This window comes from Atractosteus spatula, chromosome 2 (assembly GCF_055471065.1).
Source record: "Atractosteus spatula isolate fAtrSpa1 chromosome 2, fAtrSpa1.hap1, whole genome shotgun sequence".
NCBI classification, from domain to species: Eukaryota; Metazoa; Chordata; class Actinopteri; order Semionotiformes; family Lepisosteidae; genus Atractosteus; species Atractosteus spatula.
Window position 1 is genome coordinate 31,530,040 of NC_142707.1, and position 20,526 is coordinate 31,550,565.

Consider the following 20,526-nt stretch of genomic DNA (forward strand, 5'->3'; position numbering starts at 1 on the left):
TATGTTTACAATGTTTGTGTTTGGACAGTCATCTGTCTAGTTAACTATCTGTTTTTCTCTATAACTTGTATTGAAAAGCAGTTAATAAAAATATATGTATCTCCTTTTACTATATTCCATAACAGCGGGTTGCACATACCCCCTGCTGATTTATGTGGACTACCACCAGTTCTACTGATTTACTGCTGACTAATGTTAATGTCCTTCAGGACTAGCTCCAGGAAGATAAAACCTAAAGAGTATTTTACTGGCTTAAGCCATAACTATAAATATTACAGCGAAGTGCAGTCTTTAGAAACATATATCTAACAAGATGTTATGAAAGATTATGTGGATGGATGGCCGCCACAGTATATCCATGAACCGCAGTAGCTTGACTTGATATTTTCCATTAAATATTTGTAATAATACTTTATATATTATACCACATTATGTGGTATATATATTTAACCACATTTTATATAACAATTGGCATTATCCAATTATCTGAAATGAGTCACACACATTATATGACAAAAAACATTTTTTTAAACTAAGCAATATGATTTTGTGCAGTCCGATTTTTAATTTAAATTAAATGTTGCTTTTGAACAGACGTTCAGAAAGAGGTCAAATTTCTAAACTTCCACTTTTCCGCACTTCATAAATATCTCACCTGCTGAGCACCTCTTTGTGCTTTTTCTCGCACCCCTCTTTCCATCCCATCTTCACCCCTTCAGCAGCTCCCTGGCTCATTCCTCGTGAGGAGAGGGGGAGTCCTGTCAGCCTCGTCCCCAAGGGCAGGCTGCTGTTCCCTCAGCCAGGAGAGTTACGCCAAATAAACTTTAATACCTTTTAAACTTTGAGTACTTTTCACCTTTACTTCACATTAATTAAGGTTTGGCTAAACTTCTGAATAAGCTGTTCTGGCAGTGATTTTTTTTTAAGAAAGGCTTTTACAACAGTAATTTAAGTAGCATTCACCAAAGTATTTAAGTCGAGAACAAGCATCAGAATTGCTTGCAACCTTCTGCCACAAAAGACATATTTTTCTGCTATTACTGCATACTATTCTATTAGATACCTTTTTTCCTTTCAAAACAATATTTGTGCTGGCTCATCCCTGACATTTTACAATAGTGACAACAGATTCCCACTACTAGACTGATTGACCAGTTTGTAATGTTAATGCATAAATTAAATCACAATGTCCTTCCTCCTTCAGGCGAGAACATGACTATTCTTAACACAGCAGATTGGCTGCTGGGTTGCAGCACCCCTTCCTCAGCCTCAAGTATGAAAGACTATGGTATAGTCAGTGCATGAGTGTGACAGTGTGACTAAAGACTGCAGTGCTTTGTTATGACTTTGGGGGGAGGTGTGGAGGAAAGGTTATGGTGAATTGAAGTATGAATATTGCTTTGGAGTTTTTATCTGCTTCTCCATTTTCTCTTTCATCTGATTTCATATTTTTTAAGAAAAAAAAGTAACCAGCAGTGAAGATTTATGACCTAGGTGTATGATCTTGGTTTTTAAATATCCAGTCAATTTCTTTCCATTGTCTAAATAATCATGTTTTCAGCATTTAGCAGTAATTGACAATTATTTCTTTAAAAAAGAAGTTTTATAGGAATGTTTTCTTCCTATAAATTGTATCCTACTAGAATGTTTTATATACATCCTAGTATTTGAATTTAATAAATCGGACAGGACAGTCGGCAGTTTATTGTAATAAAATATATAATGTACACATTCACATTATAATTGCCTGACTTTCCTGTTATTTGATCAAGAACATATTTACAGTCAAATCTGCCTGCTGTGTGATAGTGTGATAGCAAATGCTTTTTTATGATTTTAAAGAAATGTTTTGTATTCATTTGATATACTGTATTGTACTGGCATATTGATTTTTCTTTCTAAAAAAATCAGTTTGAAATTATAATCTAATTAACTAAATTATACACAATAAATACAAAATGAATATATGACAAAGTTAAGGAAACAAAGAATCTAGCCATTTGAAAAGAAATGTGATTGCTGTAAATGAAGGACAAGCTACTCTTCAGGGATATAGTTGCAAATGTTTTCATTATTTATTGATTCCTTTGCAAACAACATTTAGAGAAAAAAACTACAATTCAGTGGCCTTGCTCTCTGGAAGCTTTTGGACTACTTTCTTGAGGTTTTAGGGCTAGGTTTTTGATTCATTTGTAGAGTACTGGCGCATCACCAAACTGTAGACCATATACAGTAGTTTTCTCCCACATGATGAAAAAACCAGAATGAAAATACTATTTAATTTTATTATTTAAGCAGAAGATCTATCAAATATTAGACAGTGATTTAATCCTGACTTTCCTAGGCAATTATACAAAACCCAAGAGAACTTAATGCTTATCATGAAAACCTTCTCATGGAATTCACTATGGAACAGTAGGATATTGTGCAGTATTGTATTTAATCAGGTTATTCTAATAAAGTAGTCAAAACCCTAATTTAGATTTTTTTTACTGATATTTCATACTGTTTTACTGATGTTTGGTATATGTTTTTCTTCTAAATTCCTCCCAGAATTTCATTTTTGCTACCACTCTATCAGTTGCCAGTTAGTCTCCGTGTGTCATGTAAGACCCTTTTCCAATGAGGTTTTCTTGTGAGAAGAGAAAAAGAAGTTTTATGTATGCCTGTTCTTCTATATAGTGTCTCTTCTTGCAGTCAAAACAGAGCCAATGAACAGCAGTGAAACTGCAACAACAACAGGAGATGGAGTACTTGACACATATGCTGGGTCAGGTAAGGCATTAACAGCGTGGCTGACATAGCTGCAGTGACCCACAGTTTTGCTGCTCTATCTGCGCCTTCACATAAACACGGTGCTGAACGCAAGTATGTGTGACATCCGCAGATAAAGTCAGTCTCCTCCAGTGCACCCGATGAAAGCTGTGAACTCCGCCTCATTACTTTTAAACCCCACATCCCTGCCCTTGACCAGGGGTGGGTTTGAACTTGAACTGTCAGTGACTAAATTAAACATTTTCAGTTTAGGCACAGCTCAGGAACTGAACACACATAAAAAATATTCAGTTAAGCACTAAGAGTTTGTGTTTTCACCGTTTCACTTTCTTAAAACCTGAAGCTCAAAATGGGGGAAAAACAGACAACATTCTTGTCGAAATGTATGACCTATTATTTTAAATAATCACGCCGACTCCAAGCAATCATTTTCAGAAACATGTGAAAAATATAAAATGGAGTGGACTTTAACCGTGTCATTATTGCTGTATCTGGCAGATTTGTGTAGGCTGTGGTTTGTGCACATGGGTAAATACATTATAAAACACTAGAGAACACCTCCTGGCCACAGTATCTACTCCAGATGAGAATTGTTTTGGAAGGTGTTTGTAGTAAGGAGGGCCAAATAGAGCAGTGCTTACTGTATATGTTTCTTACCGTTTAGACAGTAATTCTTTTTTAATGCACAGGACATGTTGTAGCACAGACAGCTCATCTCTGATACAGATACTGTATATAGTAGGTAGTGGAGTTCATTATTAAAAGTACACAAATTTTAACTGGGTAAATTTACAAAACATTTCTGGTTCACTGATACCATGCATAAAGTTTACTTTCCTATAGTTTCCAGGCACTTGTATTATGCTTTACAATACCTGTTTATGTTTTAGTAAAAGTTCACAGTAGTTTACTACATTTTACTCTAATGCGGCAAATCAATCTAAACTTTGAAGCAGGACTAGGTTTTGAAGTTGCCTTTAAATGAAAGTGAATTTGCAAGGTGTGCCCTGAACACTCGATAGTTACAATAAGTACTGCAAGGCTGCATTAATGAAGCAATGAAGTTCAGTCCACCATTTTTGTGCAGCATTAAATGGTTCACTGTGTGGCTTGGTGCTGTGAGGTGCTGCGTCCACTGCCATTGTTGGATTTTCTGATGACACGGCTGCAGCTTGCTGGTGCTCAGTGCTGGTTGCCGTCTGCTGGATTGTCTTGCCCCATTTGTTCACTGTGAAACTGAACACTGAATAATTTGATCACTTTCACAGTCTGAGAATTCTGCATATCTGTATCAGCACAGGGGCTCTGGTTGCTGTTCGGTCTATAATAGCTCTGAGGGCTAATCTTACACCCATTTTGACACGTTTTGTATGCCCATCTGTCATCCATGTGCCGTTCCTGTTATGTGCCCAACGTAGTCAATGCTGCAGTCTGCACTGGCAGTGTGCATCAGCAAAGCAGTTCAGCAAAGAGCAAGACTAAGGGGAGCTTAAAAACACAAAAATCAATACATAAGACCATGTTTTATTTTTATTTCATATCATTTTATTATGGTGTCCCAATGGCCCTCTACCCTCCGAAGAGCTATCGGATGCTTGCAGAGGTGCAGGACAGCACGATTGCCAGTAGTTTTTATTGTGCTGTCATTGGAAACCCTGCAGCTGAAGTGGATGATCAGTGATGAGGTCAAGGGCAAAGTAAACAAATAACAGCTCAGATCCCGTTTGTTCTCAGTGAAAGGTTTAGTTCAAGAACTGTTCCAAAGATGAATAGCTTAAAACTCATTGTTAAAGTGGAGAAGTACAAACAGCTCCACAACCCCAGAAGTTCTTCAAACAAGGAGATCACAAAACAGAAATGGTCTGGAATGCCATTTGTCATTTGGTGCCATTGGAGGTCAGTGATAGTATTGTACTTAATAAACTATGTGACAATAACATGTAGGGATTAAACTATAAATTCACAAAATAAACAATAATAATTCTTGAATATATTTAGTTATACAGTTTTGGCACTGCGCTATATTGTTGACAAAATAGAAAGAAATGATGAAAAAGGAGCTCATGTTATTTTTGCTTTTGGCTGGGAATTAGACTATGCTTCAGCGATGCAACTAGAGTAGATTACTAGGTGTACCCTAAATAACTAAATGCATACATGTCGGAAACAGTATAGATTCAGATTCACTCCAGTAATAATGCTGTATTGTCTGATTGGCGTCCCCATTCAGCTGATTGCTATGGCTGTGATTTTGAATGTCTAAACTGTCTCCCCAAAACATAGACGTTTGCTAAAATCTCTACTCTCTGTTACTGCCATTGGAAAAAGATATACTGAAAATTGTGATTTAGGTCATTGATTGCTTAAATGCTGGTCTGAATATAATTCCTGCCCAGAGTTAGTGTTTTACCACTAAAGGATCTCACCCATTGTTAACAGCTCTGGTTTATCATCCTCCTAAACTTTCTCTAACTAAGCTATCAGAGCAGCTAACTGTTTTTCCAAGCTATACAATTGTTTTGCTTCTTGGCGATTTCAATATTCACATGGATTCTCCTACCTGCTGGATTACTGCAGATTTTGTTGCATAAGATTGCTTTGGCTTTATTTAGCAGGTCAAAATTCCCACACGTAAACATGGACGTACAGTAGACTTAATCCTTTCTGATGATGTCGACACTTCCAGCCTACAAGCACTTGAACTGTGGTCTTACTGGACCTGCTAGTCCCTTCATTGCCCACTAAGTGTGACCATGGCCTTCTCTAGATTCAGTGTGATTAATTCAACTAGTGTGGTGGAGGAGATTACATAAACCCTAGTGTAGCCCAGTCTGTTTTGCTGTTTCTGCTCTTTTCAGTGACTCTAAACGTCTTGTTACTTTTGCTCATTCTTTGCCCCAGTACACAAGTGAAACAGACAGTATGTCTGCATTTCCTTTCTCTGCTGAGCAATACTGAGCAATAACTTGTAAATGCAGTTATTTTACAAAAAATATGTAATATTAATAGCCAGTTACTGACCACCTGTAGCACCCCTGACAACTATGCCCTGTCCTGCTTTCATAAATTAGTTTTTCTGTTGATGATGCCTATCTACACTGATAGCTAAAATGAGACTTTCTACACTGTCCCTATTCCTTCACCCCTTCCTCTAATGTAGCTCCTCAGTTTTTTGTCCATTTGTTTCTAACTTCATCAATGAGTCCCCAAAATCTTGTTTGTGCCAAAAGTATGCTAAAACTCTGCTTCTACCACATCTGTTATTAAAAAGACAGCAAATGCATCACTACAAATCTATTACTAATTTGCAGCTCTGTTGTAATCGTAACTTGTCACTAATAAGCTCTTCAAACTTTTTCAGTCAGAGTTTAGGCAGAGACACAGCACTAAAGCAGGTCTCTTTAAAATAGTGTAAAATCTGCCTATGACTTCTGACACAAGATTACTAAGTGTCCTTTTCCTTATGAATTAAGTGCAGCTTTTGACTTTGTCAATCATGACATCCCACTGGTTCGCATTATTCAGAGACCATAGCTCCAGTACTTCCTTTTGTTGATTTAACTCCTGTTTGACTGCCAGAAACCGATTCATAAATCCTGGCTGTTTTGAATCTAATATTGCTCCACCGAGTTCTGTGCTGGTACCCATCATTTTTTAGCATTTATGTTACCTCTTGGCTGAGGTACTAAATTGGCTTCAGTATGTCCAGAGGTCGGCAGCCTGTGCCCTGAATAAATGTACTCTGTATCAGAGCTTAACTCCCATCCTGTCCCTGATTTGCTAACTAATTGCACTGACTCTGTGAAATTTAGAGTCGAGTTTAAGGTTCTTCTGTCTGAGTTTGAGGAACATAATGGTCTAGCTCCAGGACCTAATATATGAGTCAATGAGTCTTAGATCTTCTGATTCTGGCCTTCTTATGTAGACAAAGATCAGGCCACAACACAGGGTGCAGCATCACATCTCATGGGACTTATTGGCCAAAGCTATTGGAGACTCTCAATAATTGGTGACTCTTGACTATCAACATAATCTGTAATAAATAATCTGTGCAGTTCTCCTTTCGTGCTCTTTTTGCTTCTGTTTTGTATTGTCTTTGTACAGAAATTTGGGGTTCGTAAAAAGCATTAATAAATACATTATTTTTATAGCATTTGGAATGCCACCTTGCAGTAATTTTAAATACAGTTTAGCAAGGATTTAATAGCTAATTCATGAAATAAATTCTCCCATTTTAGGGGTAACTTTAAAATCTGTCCTATTTCAAAGTGTCAAGGGAATTATAGACGTATGTTTGCCTTAATTAGATAAGGGGATTATAGACCATATGTTTGCCCCAATTACATGTGAAATTTAAGACGTGGCTGCTGGATGAACCAATCGAATCTGAATATTTTAAATGTTCTTGGATTCCTGAAGATCATCAATTATCAGGGAGCACAAAGGTATATTTAATCTTAGAAAAAAGCATTTTAATAATGCATTGAAGAAAATGAAGACAGCATTTTCTAATTTCTTCTATAGTGCAGTTGACCTTCAAATTAATATATAGTACTACCTTCCAAAATATTTACAGTATACCAAGGTTCAACGTACAGTAGGCATAAAGTTGATTTTGTTTTGTTTCACTCTGTCTTCACAAGTGAAGAAGCTGTCTTTGTAATGATTAAGACTTGGCACCTTACTGGAAAGCAACAAAGTTTTTAGTGTGTAATCTCCACTTTTACGTTGACAGCATGCTTACAAGATACATCAAAAGAAGTAGATGTATGACTTTATCATAGTGCCATGGAACATATTGAATAGTAATGAAAAATATGTTGTTTTTTTAGAGGAAGAGTGTCTTTTGACCACCTGGTGTTACCAAGGCTCATTTTCCAAAGACAGAACTGTTACAGATGTTGACAGATTTTCTGACTGAATTGCACAGTATCGAGACAGGCAGCATATTCCAGAGGCTATACTGTAGGATTGTATTAATAACAGATGAGTGTGTAACTGTACAGAATTTATTTTTCTAAGCCAGGGACCGGAGTTTTTTCTTAGTCATCTGAGTATAATTTTCTCTACATTCAAAATACCATTCATGTGGAAATTATGATTGATTTCTGTTTTCTTTTTTAATTGTTTTGTAGATTTCCTTGTCCAGGCATTACTTATGTTATTCAGTTGGTCTTTTCATACTGTCCCTTTGTACTTGAGCTTTGTCATGAAAGAAGAACATTTTCCTTTCTGCATTATAAAGTCTAGAAAGCCCTGTACATGTTGAAGACCGCTAAGAGCCATTTAATTTAAAGGGATACAGCCTCATACAGAGACCAAAGATTTAACCTGGTCTTTTCACACATACTGAGTTTTCTCCAGGGTGCTTCTCTTCTCTCTAATAGAATTCATTGAGAGTTACTGTCTCAAATGCCATTTGTGAATCTTTTCACAGATGAGAAATATTTAAAAATAGGTCAATTTTATGTAATTGAATATTTGAATGCATTTAATTTTTTATTTTATATTAAAATGTTTTGTTAAATGATGAGGGTAGGTTTGCCTTTGTAAGTAATTAAATATTGTATTTTAAAAGTAAAATGTATATAAGGCAAGTTCAAATGTGAACATACTGTATTTACACTTCAGTGGTAGATTTGAGCTAATGTAACAGTGGATGGTCTTGTACTGTGCACTTGTGTTAAAAAAAATCAGTTAAGATCTTCTTTTATGTTTTGAATAAAAAGGTGGTTGTTTTCCTAAGTAATGAGATTGTCAGACATGTCTGCCTAAAAGATAGCCATGCACTTTTAACGTTTACCCCGTGCTATAGTTTTATCATAAAACATTTCATGCTCTTTTTTCATTCGTTTTCAACTATTAAATTTGATAGTTTTTTAATGTTTGTGTCACTGTAATGCAGAAACAAATCATTTATTAATGGTACAAATGTAAAAATGTAGGATTAAAATATATTCATTTTCAAAAGAGCATTTTAAGCTGAGAAAGGAAAAAACTTTTTTCAAGGGCAGTGGAAGTCTGAAACAAGCAGCCCAGTTTTGTTAAAGATGATACCCTGGTGTCTTCCAGGTAAAGATTGGATAAGACCCTAGGATCAGTCAGTTACTAACAACCTTACAAGCTTGATGTTATTTTGTTGTTGTCTGGTAAGCATATTTGTCATATAGTTCTCGAATTTTAGTAGTCTTCTTGTTTAAATCCCTGCAATGGAAACGTAGTGATATTGGGTTAGAAAGCAGAGAGTTTACAGCTTTGATGTCTGGACTTTGTAGAGCTAGGAAATCCTTTAGAATTACAGTCTTTCCAGCTGACTCCTGGGGAAAGAGAGGCTCTGGGTAGCTGATGTGATCTCAGGACATCCCTTAATATTCACTTCTACGCAAATGAGCGAATTTCGACAGTGGACTAATCTGTAATTTAGCCTTCTATATTAAGAACACTAGGGGAAATACAATTTATTTCAAAGTAATTTAATTTGAACAGTAGCTGCAGTAAGGGTAAACATTATTTTATCAGTACCAGTTGTTTAGCATTTACTTTCAGAAAAACAACTTCATTTGTAAATCTCAAAAAAATATGTGTGTCTACAAGGCTGATCTGGGTTAAATACTGTGGAAATAGTGGTTTCCACACTATCAAGCAAAAACTAAAATAGTGTAAGCTGGTTGCATCAGCTTTCATTTAAAAATTTAAAAAAAACTCAACAATGACACACGATCTGTAGGATATCAGACCCTCGATTTCAAAAATGCAGATGGGCTTAATGGCCTATCATTTGTAACTGTTCAAATGCAGAAGGTCCAATACTCATCTTAAATGGCTGTTAGTAGGTTAAAAGAAGTGAAAATCACATGTAATGGTAAGCACATTTTTAATTCTGTTATTTGAACAGTTTTTTACAAAGTCTTCCCACTCCATGTAAAGAAAATAATGCATTTACTGTATTTTGTAATGGTTATTGACTTAAAACACTGTGTCTCACTCTTTACTTGTAATAATTTGAAATCTGTAAATTACAAATTGAGGAGATTGATTTGGTTACTAGGAGCTGGAGCACAGAGTTGACAGGTGACACAGATCAGTTGCCTGAGAACCTGTTCTAAGTTTGATATACATGGATCTAAAGTTCGATTGAGTTGTTTATTGTATCTACATTATTCCATCCTTTGCATTGATGTGTGATTTTACTATCTTGCATCGCTTTTAACGGCCCTCAGTGTTGATCAAACGCTAATGTTTCACAATCTCCTTAACTAGGTTTCATTTAAAAAATACATTATACATGCAAGGCTGAGCCCAGATGGGGCAAGTGTGTACCTGGATCTTTAATAAACAGCACACGTAACCTATCAGTCCTTCCTTACACTAATTTCTGGTGGTCTTTTGTGAAACTGCAAATTATAAGGTTTTTCAGACAAATCTGGTTTATATACCATTCTGCTACTCCACCTTTTAACCTTGCGTCCTCAGGTCCACTCCCTAACATTTGCTCACACATTTGCTCAGCTGTATAAATAGTTCTTTAAATCATATCAGAAATCTAAATTAATAGTCATACATTATTGTGACTATTAATTGCAACATCAAATTTTGTTTAGAAAATCTAGTATTAGTAGTATATATATATACAGTGTATCTTGAAAAAGATTGTGCCCCTCGTTGTGTGGTGTCCTGTGCACCAAGATTTGTTGCCTACTATCACCAGACTGTTGGATGTGTGTCGTCATGTAAAGACAGAGCCAAACACCCTTATTCTTAAAGATTGTCAGCAGATGCTACTTAAAACAATGGCTTTTTCTTACAATACACAGCAGAATACAGTTTTCTCTTTATCCATATGATATGGAGATCAATGTTATACAGGGAGCTGAAACTAACAATGCTGGAGATGAACCTGAAAACTATGAGTAATGGGGAAACCAGTACTGGCCTTGGGTCTGCCGTTTAGCTTTAAATGAAAAACAACACAAAAAAAGAACTGAAAAAATCACATTGCTCATAATTGCTTTATACATCTAGTTATATATCACTTGTAAAATTTGATAAAAAAAGAATTTGGCTTCCAATGGGATAATGAATAACGGAGGTATTGCGGGCTTTGAAGTAGCAGTGTGATTGATTAGGAGAGTGCAATTCCTGTGCTACATAATGTAGTTCTTTAATCTTTCAAACAGTGAATGAATAGCAGATGGGCTAATAAAGACACACTGTATCCTTGCCCAGTCTGGATCTGCTCTGATGGGACTGGTTCAACACTTTCAAGTTTGTAAAATTTGTATATGCAGTACATCCGTCTTAGTCAAGGCAAATGGCTGAAAGAGAAAGAAAGTATTCAAACTTTTGGATTTGTTCCAATTGGGCTAGGGCTTTATTGCAAAACCAAGTGTAAATATAATGTGCGTAGAATCTTTCTGTACTGATAGGTAGGTAGGAACTGTAAAAAAAAAAGAATTACTTTCCCAAGTCCTGTCTCCATACTGTTTTGCAGCTGAACAAAGCATGCAACAGACAAGCAGAAAGTTGTGATATAAAGGTTCTATATCTTTTATGGGTGGTTTTAAAATTACAGGCATGTTGTTGAACAGTGGCAATCCTGTCGTAAAATATTGTGCTCTCTTAGGATTCCAGAAAGGCTTCAAGACATTTGAAAAGTTTTATTTTTAACTGCACAGTACTGAGTCTGGTTGAAAGAAACAGAAGCATACCTTGGTAAATGCTGATTGTTGGAATGGTGCTTGTATTATTATATATTATTTATATTATTTGCTTATTTTTCAGTGTGACTTTTTACTGTGTTACTTTCTTTACAGTAATAACAAGCAGTGGTTACAGTCCCAGATCTGCACATCAATATTCTCCACCCATATACCCTTCCAAGTAAGTTAATCACTTACTGGTCTTCAGAATAAAGTAATATATTTGTTTTCTCAGGGGTAAGTTAATAAATAAAGTGAATTTTACTGTTTCTGTTACTGATACTGCACATGTGGAATATGCTTTTATTTTCTATGATACTGAAGTTGCTGTTAGGAGTTACTTTTTGAACACTCAGTACCCAGCTTCCATCTGTGTGGCACTAGAAACCATGTTGTAAAGATGGCTGCTCCATTGCAAGAGCTTACCATTATGGAGCAGTGAGGAGACATCGGGGTGTTGGTCGGTAGAGGGTATTTGTGTCCCACCCCTCTCTAGTGACTACACAGTATATTAAGAAATTATAAAAAATGCGTGAACACTTTGAAAAATGATGGATTAGTGTTTTCTCTGATCAAAGGCCTGAGCGGCTAATTTCTGGTGACACAGGAAACAGTGTTACCACTGCTGATGCACAAAAACGAATGTGTCAATAACAACATAGCTGCCATCGTTGGTGCCAGCATGGTACAGTGTGCACCAGAATTCACACATGTCTGCGTGTTCCTGGAGTATGTGCTAGGTGGATGCCAGAAATGCTTACCGAGCAACACAAACAGACGTGACTTCTCTAGTCATGTCATTTTTCTGTCACTGTCACAGCCACTGATACAAGCAGAAGCATTTGCTCATTATTACAAAACTAGGATTAAACACCTGAAATACATCATGTCAAAGTGCCCAGGAAATTAAGATGAATGTATTCTCATCACTGGCTCATTCTGTAACATGACACTGTAAGCTTGCAAAAGTTACAGTAAAGTACCTGGTTGGTTTTGAACTGTTCCTCACTCATCCGACTGCAGGGACCTCTCACGATTACATTTTAGATAGATACTTTATTGATCCCGTGAGGGAAATTGCAGTGCAAATATGTGCCGCCCAATGAAGAAAGCTCTCAGAGGGCAGGACTTACACATAGAAACACATTAGAAATCCATCCATCCATTTTCACTCCGCTATTCCTGGTGATGGTCGCGGCTGCAGCAAGCCGAGTAGATCAGCCCAGACTTCCCTGTCCCCAGCAACAGATTCCAGCTCCTCCTGGCAGCTCCCCTGGTGCTCCCAAGCCAGCCGGGAGATATAATCCCTCCAGCGTGTCCTGGGTCTGCTACGGGGTTTCCGCCCAGTGAGACGTGCCCAGAACAGCTCCAGCGGAAGCCATCCAGGGAGCATCCTTATAAGATGCCCAATCCTCTCCATGTGGAGGAGCAGCAACTCTGCTCTGAGGCTCTGATTGCCGAGCTCCTCACCCTGTCACCCTGTCACCCAGCCCAGCAGCCCTGCGGAGAAACCTCATTTCTGCCGCTTGTATCCGGGATCTCGTTCTTTCGGTCATTACCCACAGCTTATGACCATAGGTGAGGACAGGGACGTAGATCGACCCATAAACCAAGAGCTTTGTCTTTTAACACCTATTTTTACACCATAGGTTCTTTTTTAATTTAATACCTGCCTGTAAAACTTTTAACACATTTAGATAGTTCAAGTGGGTAGCTGCGTCAGCATGCGTAGGCTGCAAAGGAACAAGTAATAGGTTAATTCCGTGCTAAAAAGAGAAGAAAGGAAACACAACGTTTCGGCTGTGGAGCCTTTTTCTATACCAAATGCAAAGAAGGCTCCACAGCTGAAACGTTGTGATTTCTTTCTTCTCTTTTCAGCATGGAATAAACCTATTACACATTTAGATATATCACAAAGAGAAGATCATAAAACGCATGTTTTAAAACTTGATTGGGATCAAAACGCAATATAAAATACAAAACTGTCTTGTCGTTCTCATGTCCTTTCCTCCATGACAGATTCCTTCATTTTAATATGAAATCTTGCTTTATCTCAGCGTTATCATCAAGTCTGCAGAATCATCAGAAATGCCTGTAGGAAAGAGTATTTGCAAATTAAAATTGTGTGTGGTTTTTAAATGAAAAAAAAACCTTCCCAAAAATTCTGAAATCAAGCAAGCTTTTTAGTCTGTCCTGATGTTCAAACATGATCACTCAACACAGAGCGTTAACGATGTGTACCCGAATCTTGCCAGGAATGAATTTTAATGGAAAACAGATATATTTGCGTTAGAAGATAATCTGTTTTTCTGTCACTGCAGGCTTTTGATTTGGCTTTCAGATTGCTGGCAAGCCCTTCCCCACCCTGGTCTTTAGTCTGGCATGACCGCGTTGTTCTTGCTCCTGCAGGCCATACCCTCACATTCTGTCAACACCGGCAGCTCAGTCAATGACAGCCTATGCGGGGCAGACCCAGTACACTGGAATGCAGCAGCCAGCGGTGTACACTGCTTACTCTCAGCCAGGGCAGCCTTACGGACTCTCCACGTATGGTATGTTTTGGCACGTTGGTGTGGGGTATTTTTGAATGTGCTCATTTATATTGTGATTTCTTCTCCACTTGAGGTAACTATTTAAGAGTCAGTTAATTCATTAATTTCTTATGCAGATTTGGGTGTAATGTTGCCAGGCATCAAGACCGAAGGAGGGCTCTCTCAGACACAGTCACCTTTACAGACAGGATGTCTTAGCTACAGCCCAGGGTTCACTACTCCTCAGCCAGGCCAAACACCTTATTCCTATCAGATGCCAGGTCAGTAGCGGTCTTTGAATACTGTCGCAGTTTGTTCCGCCCTTGAAAAACACAAGTAGATCCAGGATGCTCGTGTTTGCTCCCGAAACAAAACAATTTAACGAAGTCTGTGATAACGTGAGTCTGTCCTGTGAGGACTCAAGGAAGCCAAACCACGTCCACTGATGGAGGTGAGTTGGTTCAAAAAGACATATTTAAGCTTTTACAGAAATGAATCAGTGTAAAATGGGACTAAAACTTGAAATGTGAGAGGACATAGTAAGTCTGCAAATGCACACAGAAGGCTGTATAATTTCTGAATATTTTAATTCCGTGTTCATGCATCTCAGAGTATTAACAGCTCTGTTCCTTTCTGTCCCAGGTTCCAGTTTCACACCTTCATCTGGCATTTATGCAAGCAACAATTCTGTGTCTAATTCAGCTAACTTCAGTAGTTCACAACAGGTACTTAGTATTAGTTTTTTTTTTTCTAATTTTGGCCAACCTTTCAAAAAGTTCATGTTTTTGAAAACACCCAGTCTTATTTGCATGAATTCATACTGGGACATGTCAAGCAAGTGTTCAGTTGCATTAGCAATTTAGCGTCACACTCGATAGGGAAGTACAGTACATTAAGTCAAATGGAAAGATTTTATCATAAAGTTGTTTCTGGTCACTTGCTTTTTTTATGTAAAGTTAATCCTTAAATAATCTAATGCTGAATTTCATCTTGCTTTTAACGATGCTGCTCAATTCAAGTAATTTAGCTTAAAACCACCCAACCTCCCAAAAAATAATTGCAAACATTAAAGAGACTTTTACTGTTCTAATTCCCTCTCCTGGAGATAGTTCAGTGACAGTTTTATGGAATGCTAATAAAATAGAGGCATCATGGCAAGTTCAATAAAAACCAGGTTAAGAACCTAAATTGTTATTTAAAAAAGCTTTTGTTTAAACTTCTCTTCAAAGACCAAGGACATTTGATGTTATCCAGGAGACCTTTTTTCTCACAAACAGATGACTAATTCACTGCTGTCTTTTTAAAGCATTTGTATAAAGTACGATTGTAAGGCTTGATTTACTGAAAAGAATGATTACTGCTGTTTCAGGATTATCCTTCCTACACAGCTTTTGGCCAAAACCAATACACCCAGTACTATTCAACCTCAAGCTATGGTGCTTACATGACCTCCAACAGTACAGCCGACGGGACATCTTCGGCCTCGTCCACGTATCAGCTGCAGGACCCTCCCCCAGCTCTCACAGGTCAGGCTGCTGAACTTCACACAAGTAAGCCCCCTCGTTCAGTGTGTCTCTGCTGTCCCAGTGTCCCAGACTGCTGTCACCGACCCAGAGAGACACCTCCGTCATCTGTGGTCTAAGGTTTAACATTGTCATTTCTTTACCTTGTTGTCCATCAGGCTTCCTGTCTTCAACCCATGGTGCAGCTACACTTTCCATCATCAACTTTGCTTTTCAAATTTAGCAACACTTTCATTTTTGGCTTCAGTAAAAGATAGTGAGGCACATATAACAGGATATAATGTATATTAAAGGGCCTGGACATTAGTGAGGATACAAAGAGCCCAAGGTGTTGTGGTATGTAAACAAAATAGAAGTTTACAATATAGTTCCTAATTGTGTTGAAATGTTATGTTATAAGACCATTTTCTCATTGCTTTATCCAATTTAGAATTAAGCTTGGAGTCCAAGACTGTACAGGCAGGCAACATGCAGAAGGCAGGTTACAAGTCCATCACAGGGCAGACACATGGAGAAACACACACATTCTCACCAGGGCCAGTTTTCCTATAAGCCAGTATGTCTTTGGACTGTGGGAGGAAACTGGAGAACCCAGCAAAAACCTATACAAACACAGGGGGAACATACAAACACCACACAGGTATTATCCTGGGTCAGAAATTGAACCCAGGGCTCTGACCACTGCACCACTGTGTCATCCATGTTATATAATATCACATAATATTTAGCAGAGGTGCACAGTCAGTTTGGTCAGTTTTTGTAAGTGTTTCACTGAGGTGCATTTGAAAACTGTGTTTTAAAAATCATTTCACTTACTTTTAAACTGTTTAAGAAAGTCAACTTGATTCTTAACAGGAGAGTTCATTTCTTTTCTCTTTCTTGACTGCACTTTTATCAGTATACTTTTGTAGACCGATTTCACCATAACCCCTTACAGGATGACCTCACAGAGCTTGGAGACAGAGATATATGTCTGAATAGTATCTGTCATTCATTTGAAGCAACCAGGTTTCATCTAAGCTGGTGGATTTTGCTGAAGTGGCATACAGGCCATCTGTGGGTTGGGGTCTTAATGTCTAGTGCCTTCCTTGGTATTCTGGGATCACGCAGGTCTGTGTGGTACTCACTGTCTACTGTTGACAGCCAGGCTTTTAGCACTATTGATGGTTTTCTGGATGATTTTGCATATGTCCACAAACAGATGTTTACATCTGTTTACATGTTTACATCTGTTTGTCTTATTCTGCCCATTTACACAAGAAGCAAAGGTAAACAGAATGTTTAAAAGATTTTGGCTGTTCTAAAGTTTTCTTGCTGTTCCTGTGCGTGTGCTGGATACACTGATTTGGTTAAGTTATTGTGAAAGGAGTTTTAAATAAACATGTTACAGTCATTTAAGTATACAGCAAGCCCCACTCTTGTAACAAGAAACAAAAACTCTTTTTCATGCTTTCACAGTGATGCAATATTATAATTGCATATTTCACTTTTCCAGAGCCAGTGGAGTGGAATGCATCATGTTAGGGATATGCCTGACTGGACATGACTTTGGGCTAAGAAAAATAAATGAATCGCTTTCAAAATATATGCTTTAATAATTGCTGTACCCTTCAGTCCATATCAAGTATAAGTATAAAACAGACTGATCTGGGAGAGCAATCAATAAATAGAGACAAGATGGTGCAAAGTGATGTGTGATTAGTAATACATGGAATATCAGAATATTGTGAAACTAAGTCAGTAGCCTTTTTAAAATGTAAGCATGCAAATATATGAGGTTTAGATACTAGTAAATATATATAAGATAAGATCACTTCATTGGCCTTATACAATTTCTTGTATTAGGAATTTGTCAGAATATAGAGCTTTTATGTTCAGAGTTCAGATGAGTTTATATTTTACAATTACTCAAGGACCTAAAATCTTTAATTACTGCTGTAACAAAAGAAGAAAAATATGCAGACATATGAAGAAGTCAGAATCATACAACTTCATATTACAGGACAGGCATGTCTGAGGTTGAGGACTGTGCTCTTATAATTTTTTGGGATATGTACAAAAACACTATACAGTATATGGATAATTTATCTTAAAAGATACATAGTCATTTGTTTTTGTCTTAGTTACAGTAAAATGTATTTTTGGGTTTATCCTAACTAATCCTAAGACATTTTAATGTGAAATGAATTAGAGTATGGTTCATTCTGATTGGAACATTTGGAACACACATCTACCCAGATTTTGGTAATTTACTTATTTAAAGAATGTCCAAAAAATACAGAACAATTTTTATGAATGAAAATCCTCCACAACTCCCGAAGCCCAGAGCCGCAGAACCCCACAGCTCCCACCTGCCCCCTCAATCCCCATCACCCCTTAAGTTGCCGCTTTTTTCAATATCCTTTATTTATGTTAAGTTGGAGACCTGTGATTGGAGGTATTTCAAGTCTAGTATCAAAGTCTTACACAGGAACTGGAACATTCCTGGATGTAATGGTTCTTTTTTTTCCAGTTTTCCTTGGCAGGCTTTCAGAATTCTGATTAAGGAAGCTTATCATTCTTTTCCAATCACAGACACTTTAGTTCTTTTTCCACTCTACGGCTCAGCCATTTTTCCTGATTGAGACATAACAACATGTGATCTAAAGAACTGCAGTCTGTTTCCAGTTACCCGGCTGCGCAAATTGCTGTTAAACATATCGAAGGGGTTCGGAAGTTGACCAAGAGAGCACAGGAAAATTAAAAAAAAAAATCAGTAGAAGAGTAACTTGTGTAAAAAGTGTAGAAATGTTATCTTGATGTAGTCAAGAATGGGTCAACAGTAAAGGCACAGTGAAGTTTAAAAGAGAGGGGTCACTGGGCCATGGGGATCCCTAATACATTTTCTAAAGTATATTACAATTTGCTTTCCTGTTTTCATCCTCCTCTACTTACAGTTTTCTGAGCTTCAGCATTAGTGTCTTTTTATTGAATGTGAAAGATTTTTTTTTCTTTGTAGTTGTACTGGCATACTGTACACAGCAAACATTTAGGTCATAATCCTTTGTAAAAAACATTTATGTATCTTGGTGATCCCACATTAAGCTTTTATAAGTATTAAAATGGTGCAGTGTGGTGATATGTCTTTAAAATTGGACAGGTTTAAGAAAAGCAATGTTCGTGGAGTACTGTACATGCAGACTTAACTCATTTTTTTATAAGGATGTCTTAATTTATCAAGCATGGGGGATCCTAGCTCATTCTCTATGTATTCCAGCAGAAGATTCTGATATGGTGCAAACATAATTAATTCGAGCATTTGTATTAATGTTTTTTCATGTTTTTGAGTGTGTCGATTAAGGTCGCTCTCCACAGTTTTTCAGGAAAATTTGCAACATTGTTTTTGTCTTCTGAACGACTTGTGTCACAGGGGATTTTGATACAGTACAGAGCCCCTCAACACCAATCAAAGACCTGGATGACAGAACGTGCAGGAGCTCGGGGTCAAAGGCACGAGGAAGGGGTAGGAAGAACAATCCATCACCCCCGCCTGACAGCGATTTGGAGGTGAATTTACTCTGAAAAAAACAAGATTCATTCAACATTAATCTTTCATCCGATCAACGCATAAAGGTTTTGATGATAGGATTTTGTAGATGTATTTTCAAAACAGAAGTCTTTGTTGGCAAAGAATGTGTATGCACACATACAGTAGACGCGTACATCCAGTACATGAAATTGAGGAAGTGCGCCTGGAGTCATTCTTGAGGTCTTGATTTCCCCATGTTCCCCTTTGACTGGTGTTGAAGTCATTTGCTTAGAAATGTATTCTTTCTTCACACCTTCCATATCCTGAGAGATTATGCTCAAATTGACCATTTCTCATGCTAATGTTATTTACAGTAAGGTTTCCCTATTATATGGTTTTCCAACCAGATCTTGCAATCAAAGTGGCTGCTGTTCTACTCGCTGTCAAGTCAAGTGGTGTGGTGGGGGAATTTGTCCTATTGTTCTTTCACACTGGAGGACTTAGGGTATTCTGGCTATTTGTCTTTTGTAGTCTGAGACTTTTAACAGACTCCACGTCTGATTATAGAAATCTGGCACACTGTCTCTGGGTGACTGAGTAACTTTTTAGGCAGCCCTGAGAGCAGAGGCAATCAGGTTCATGGATAACTCCTTGAAGTATGCCGACCCGCTGCCGGGGGCTTTTCAGAGTCCCTCTAAAAAAGAAACTTAAAAGGGCTTTTGTTAAAAGACTAAAACATCCATCAATGGCTTGAAACTATGTAAAAGCATCTATAAGTACTTCTGCCTTTTTCTCTTCGCGCTTTGGTTCACTTCATGAGTTTAGGACATTCCTCTAAGCTTGTAGAGTTTTCCTCCTGAAATAAAGATCATGTTTATAAGACAATTAATGATTACTTATGTCCTGGTTATATTTGTATGTAATGCTTCCGTTTGTGTTGGTAATATAGCACACACGTACTAATTATCTCTGAATTGATTTAATTAGCTTCCTCTAGCTAAATGAGCAAGATGGAGTGAAGTGTTTTTTATGTAACCTTCGTCATTTTCTTCTTTTATTGCTGAAGATTCCTTTTCTGAAGTTTAACATCTGTAGTGACAACAATTACTAATCTGTTTCTCCGTTCTTTTTTTTTTCAGCGAGTGTTTGTGTGGGATTTAGATGAAACTATCATCATATTTCATTCACTTCTTACTGGATCTTATGCACAGAAGTATGGTAAGGTAAGAATGATAGTCTTATATCACTTTATGTCTTTTTTTCTGTGACTCATGAATCGTTCTCGGACAAAAATGGCTAGTATCTTTTTTTATTTTTTCAAAAGCCTTACATTTTTCAATGTCGACGTGCTTTTACACAGTTGTGACGTATTTCTGGCAGCAAGCAAAGCATATAGCAGCCAAGTTTGTGACATTATATTCCTTTTTTCCAAGTTGAAAGAGACTACTTTGAGTTGACAGCCTTGAAAGATTAATGACAGGTCATGGCTG

The 20,526-nt window shown here is 37.4% G+C and overlaps 1 protein-coding gene across 15 annotated transcripts in view; it reads left to right on the plus strand.

The window, feature by feature from the left end:
- eya4 (EYA transcriptional coactivator and phosphatase 4) overlaps positions 1-20,526 on the plus strand; it is a 90,740-nt gene that overhangs the window by 50,471 nt on the left and 19,743 nt on the right. For 7 of the 15 annotated variants that reach the window (XM_088931534.1, XM_088931550.1, XM_088931542.1 and 4 more), the window contains 9 exons: positions 1,205-1,288; positions 2,683-2,775; positions 11,589-11,655; positions 13,884-14,026; positions 14,143-14,286; positions 14,648-14,730; positions 15,375-15,555; positions 18,938-19,074; positions 20,176-20,259. In XM_088931534.1, the coding sequence (XP_088787660.1) occupies positions 1,205-1,288; positions 2,683-2,775; positions 11,589-11,655; positions 13,884-14,026; positions 14,143-14,286; positions 14,648-14,730; positions 15,375-15,555; positions 18,938-19,074; positions 20,176-20,259 (1,016 nt within the window). The remainder of the gene's footprint in view (positions 1-1,204; positions 1,289-2,682; positions 2,776-11,588; positions 11,656-13,883; positions 14,027-14,142; positions 14,287-14,647; positions 14,731-15,374; positions 15,556-18,937; positions 19,075-20,175; positions 20,260-20,526) is intronic. The other 8 variants (XM_088931500.1, XM_088931484.1, XM_088931577.1 and 5 more) reach the window with 6 other exon arrangements.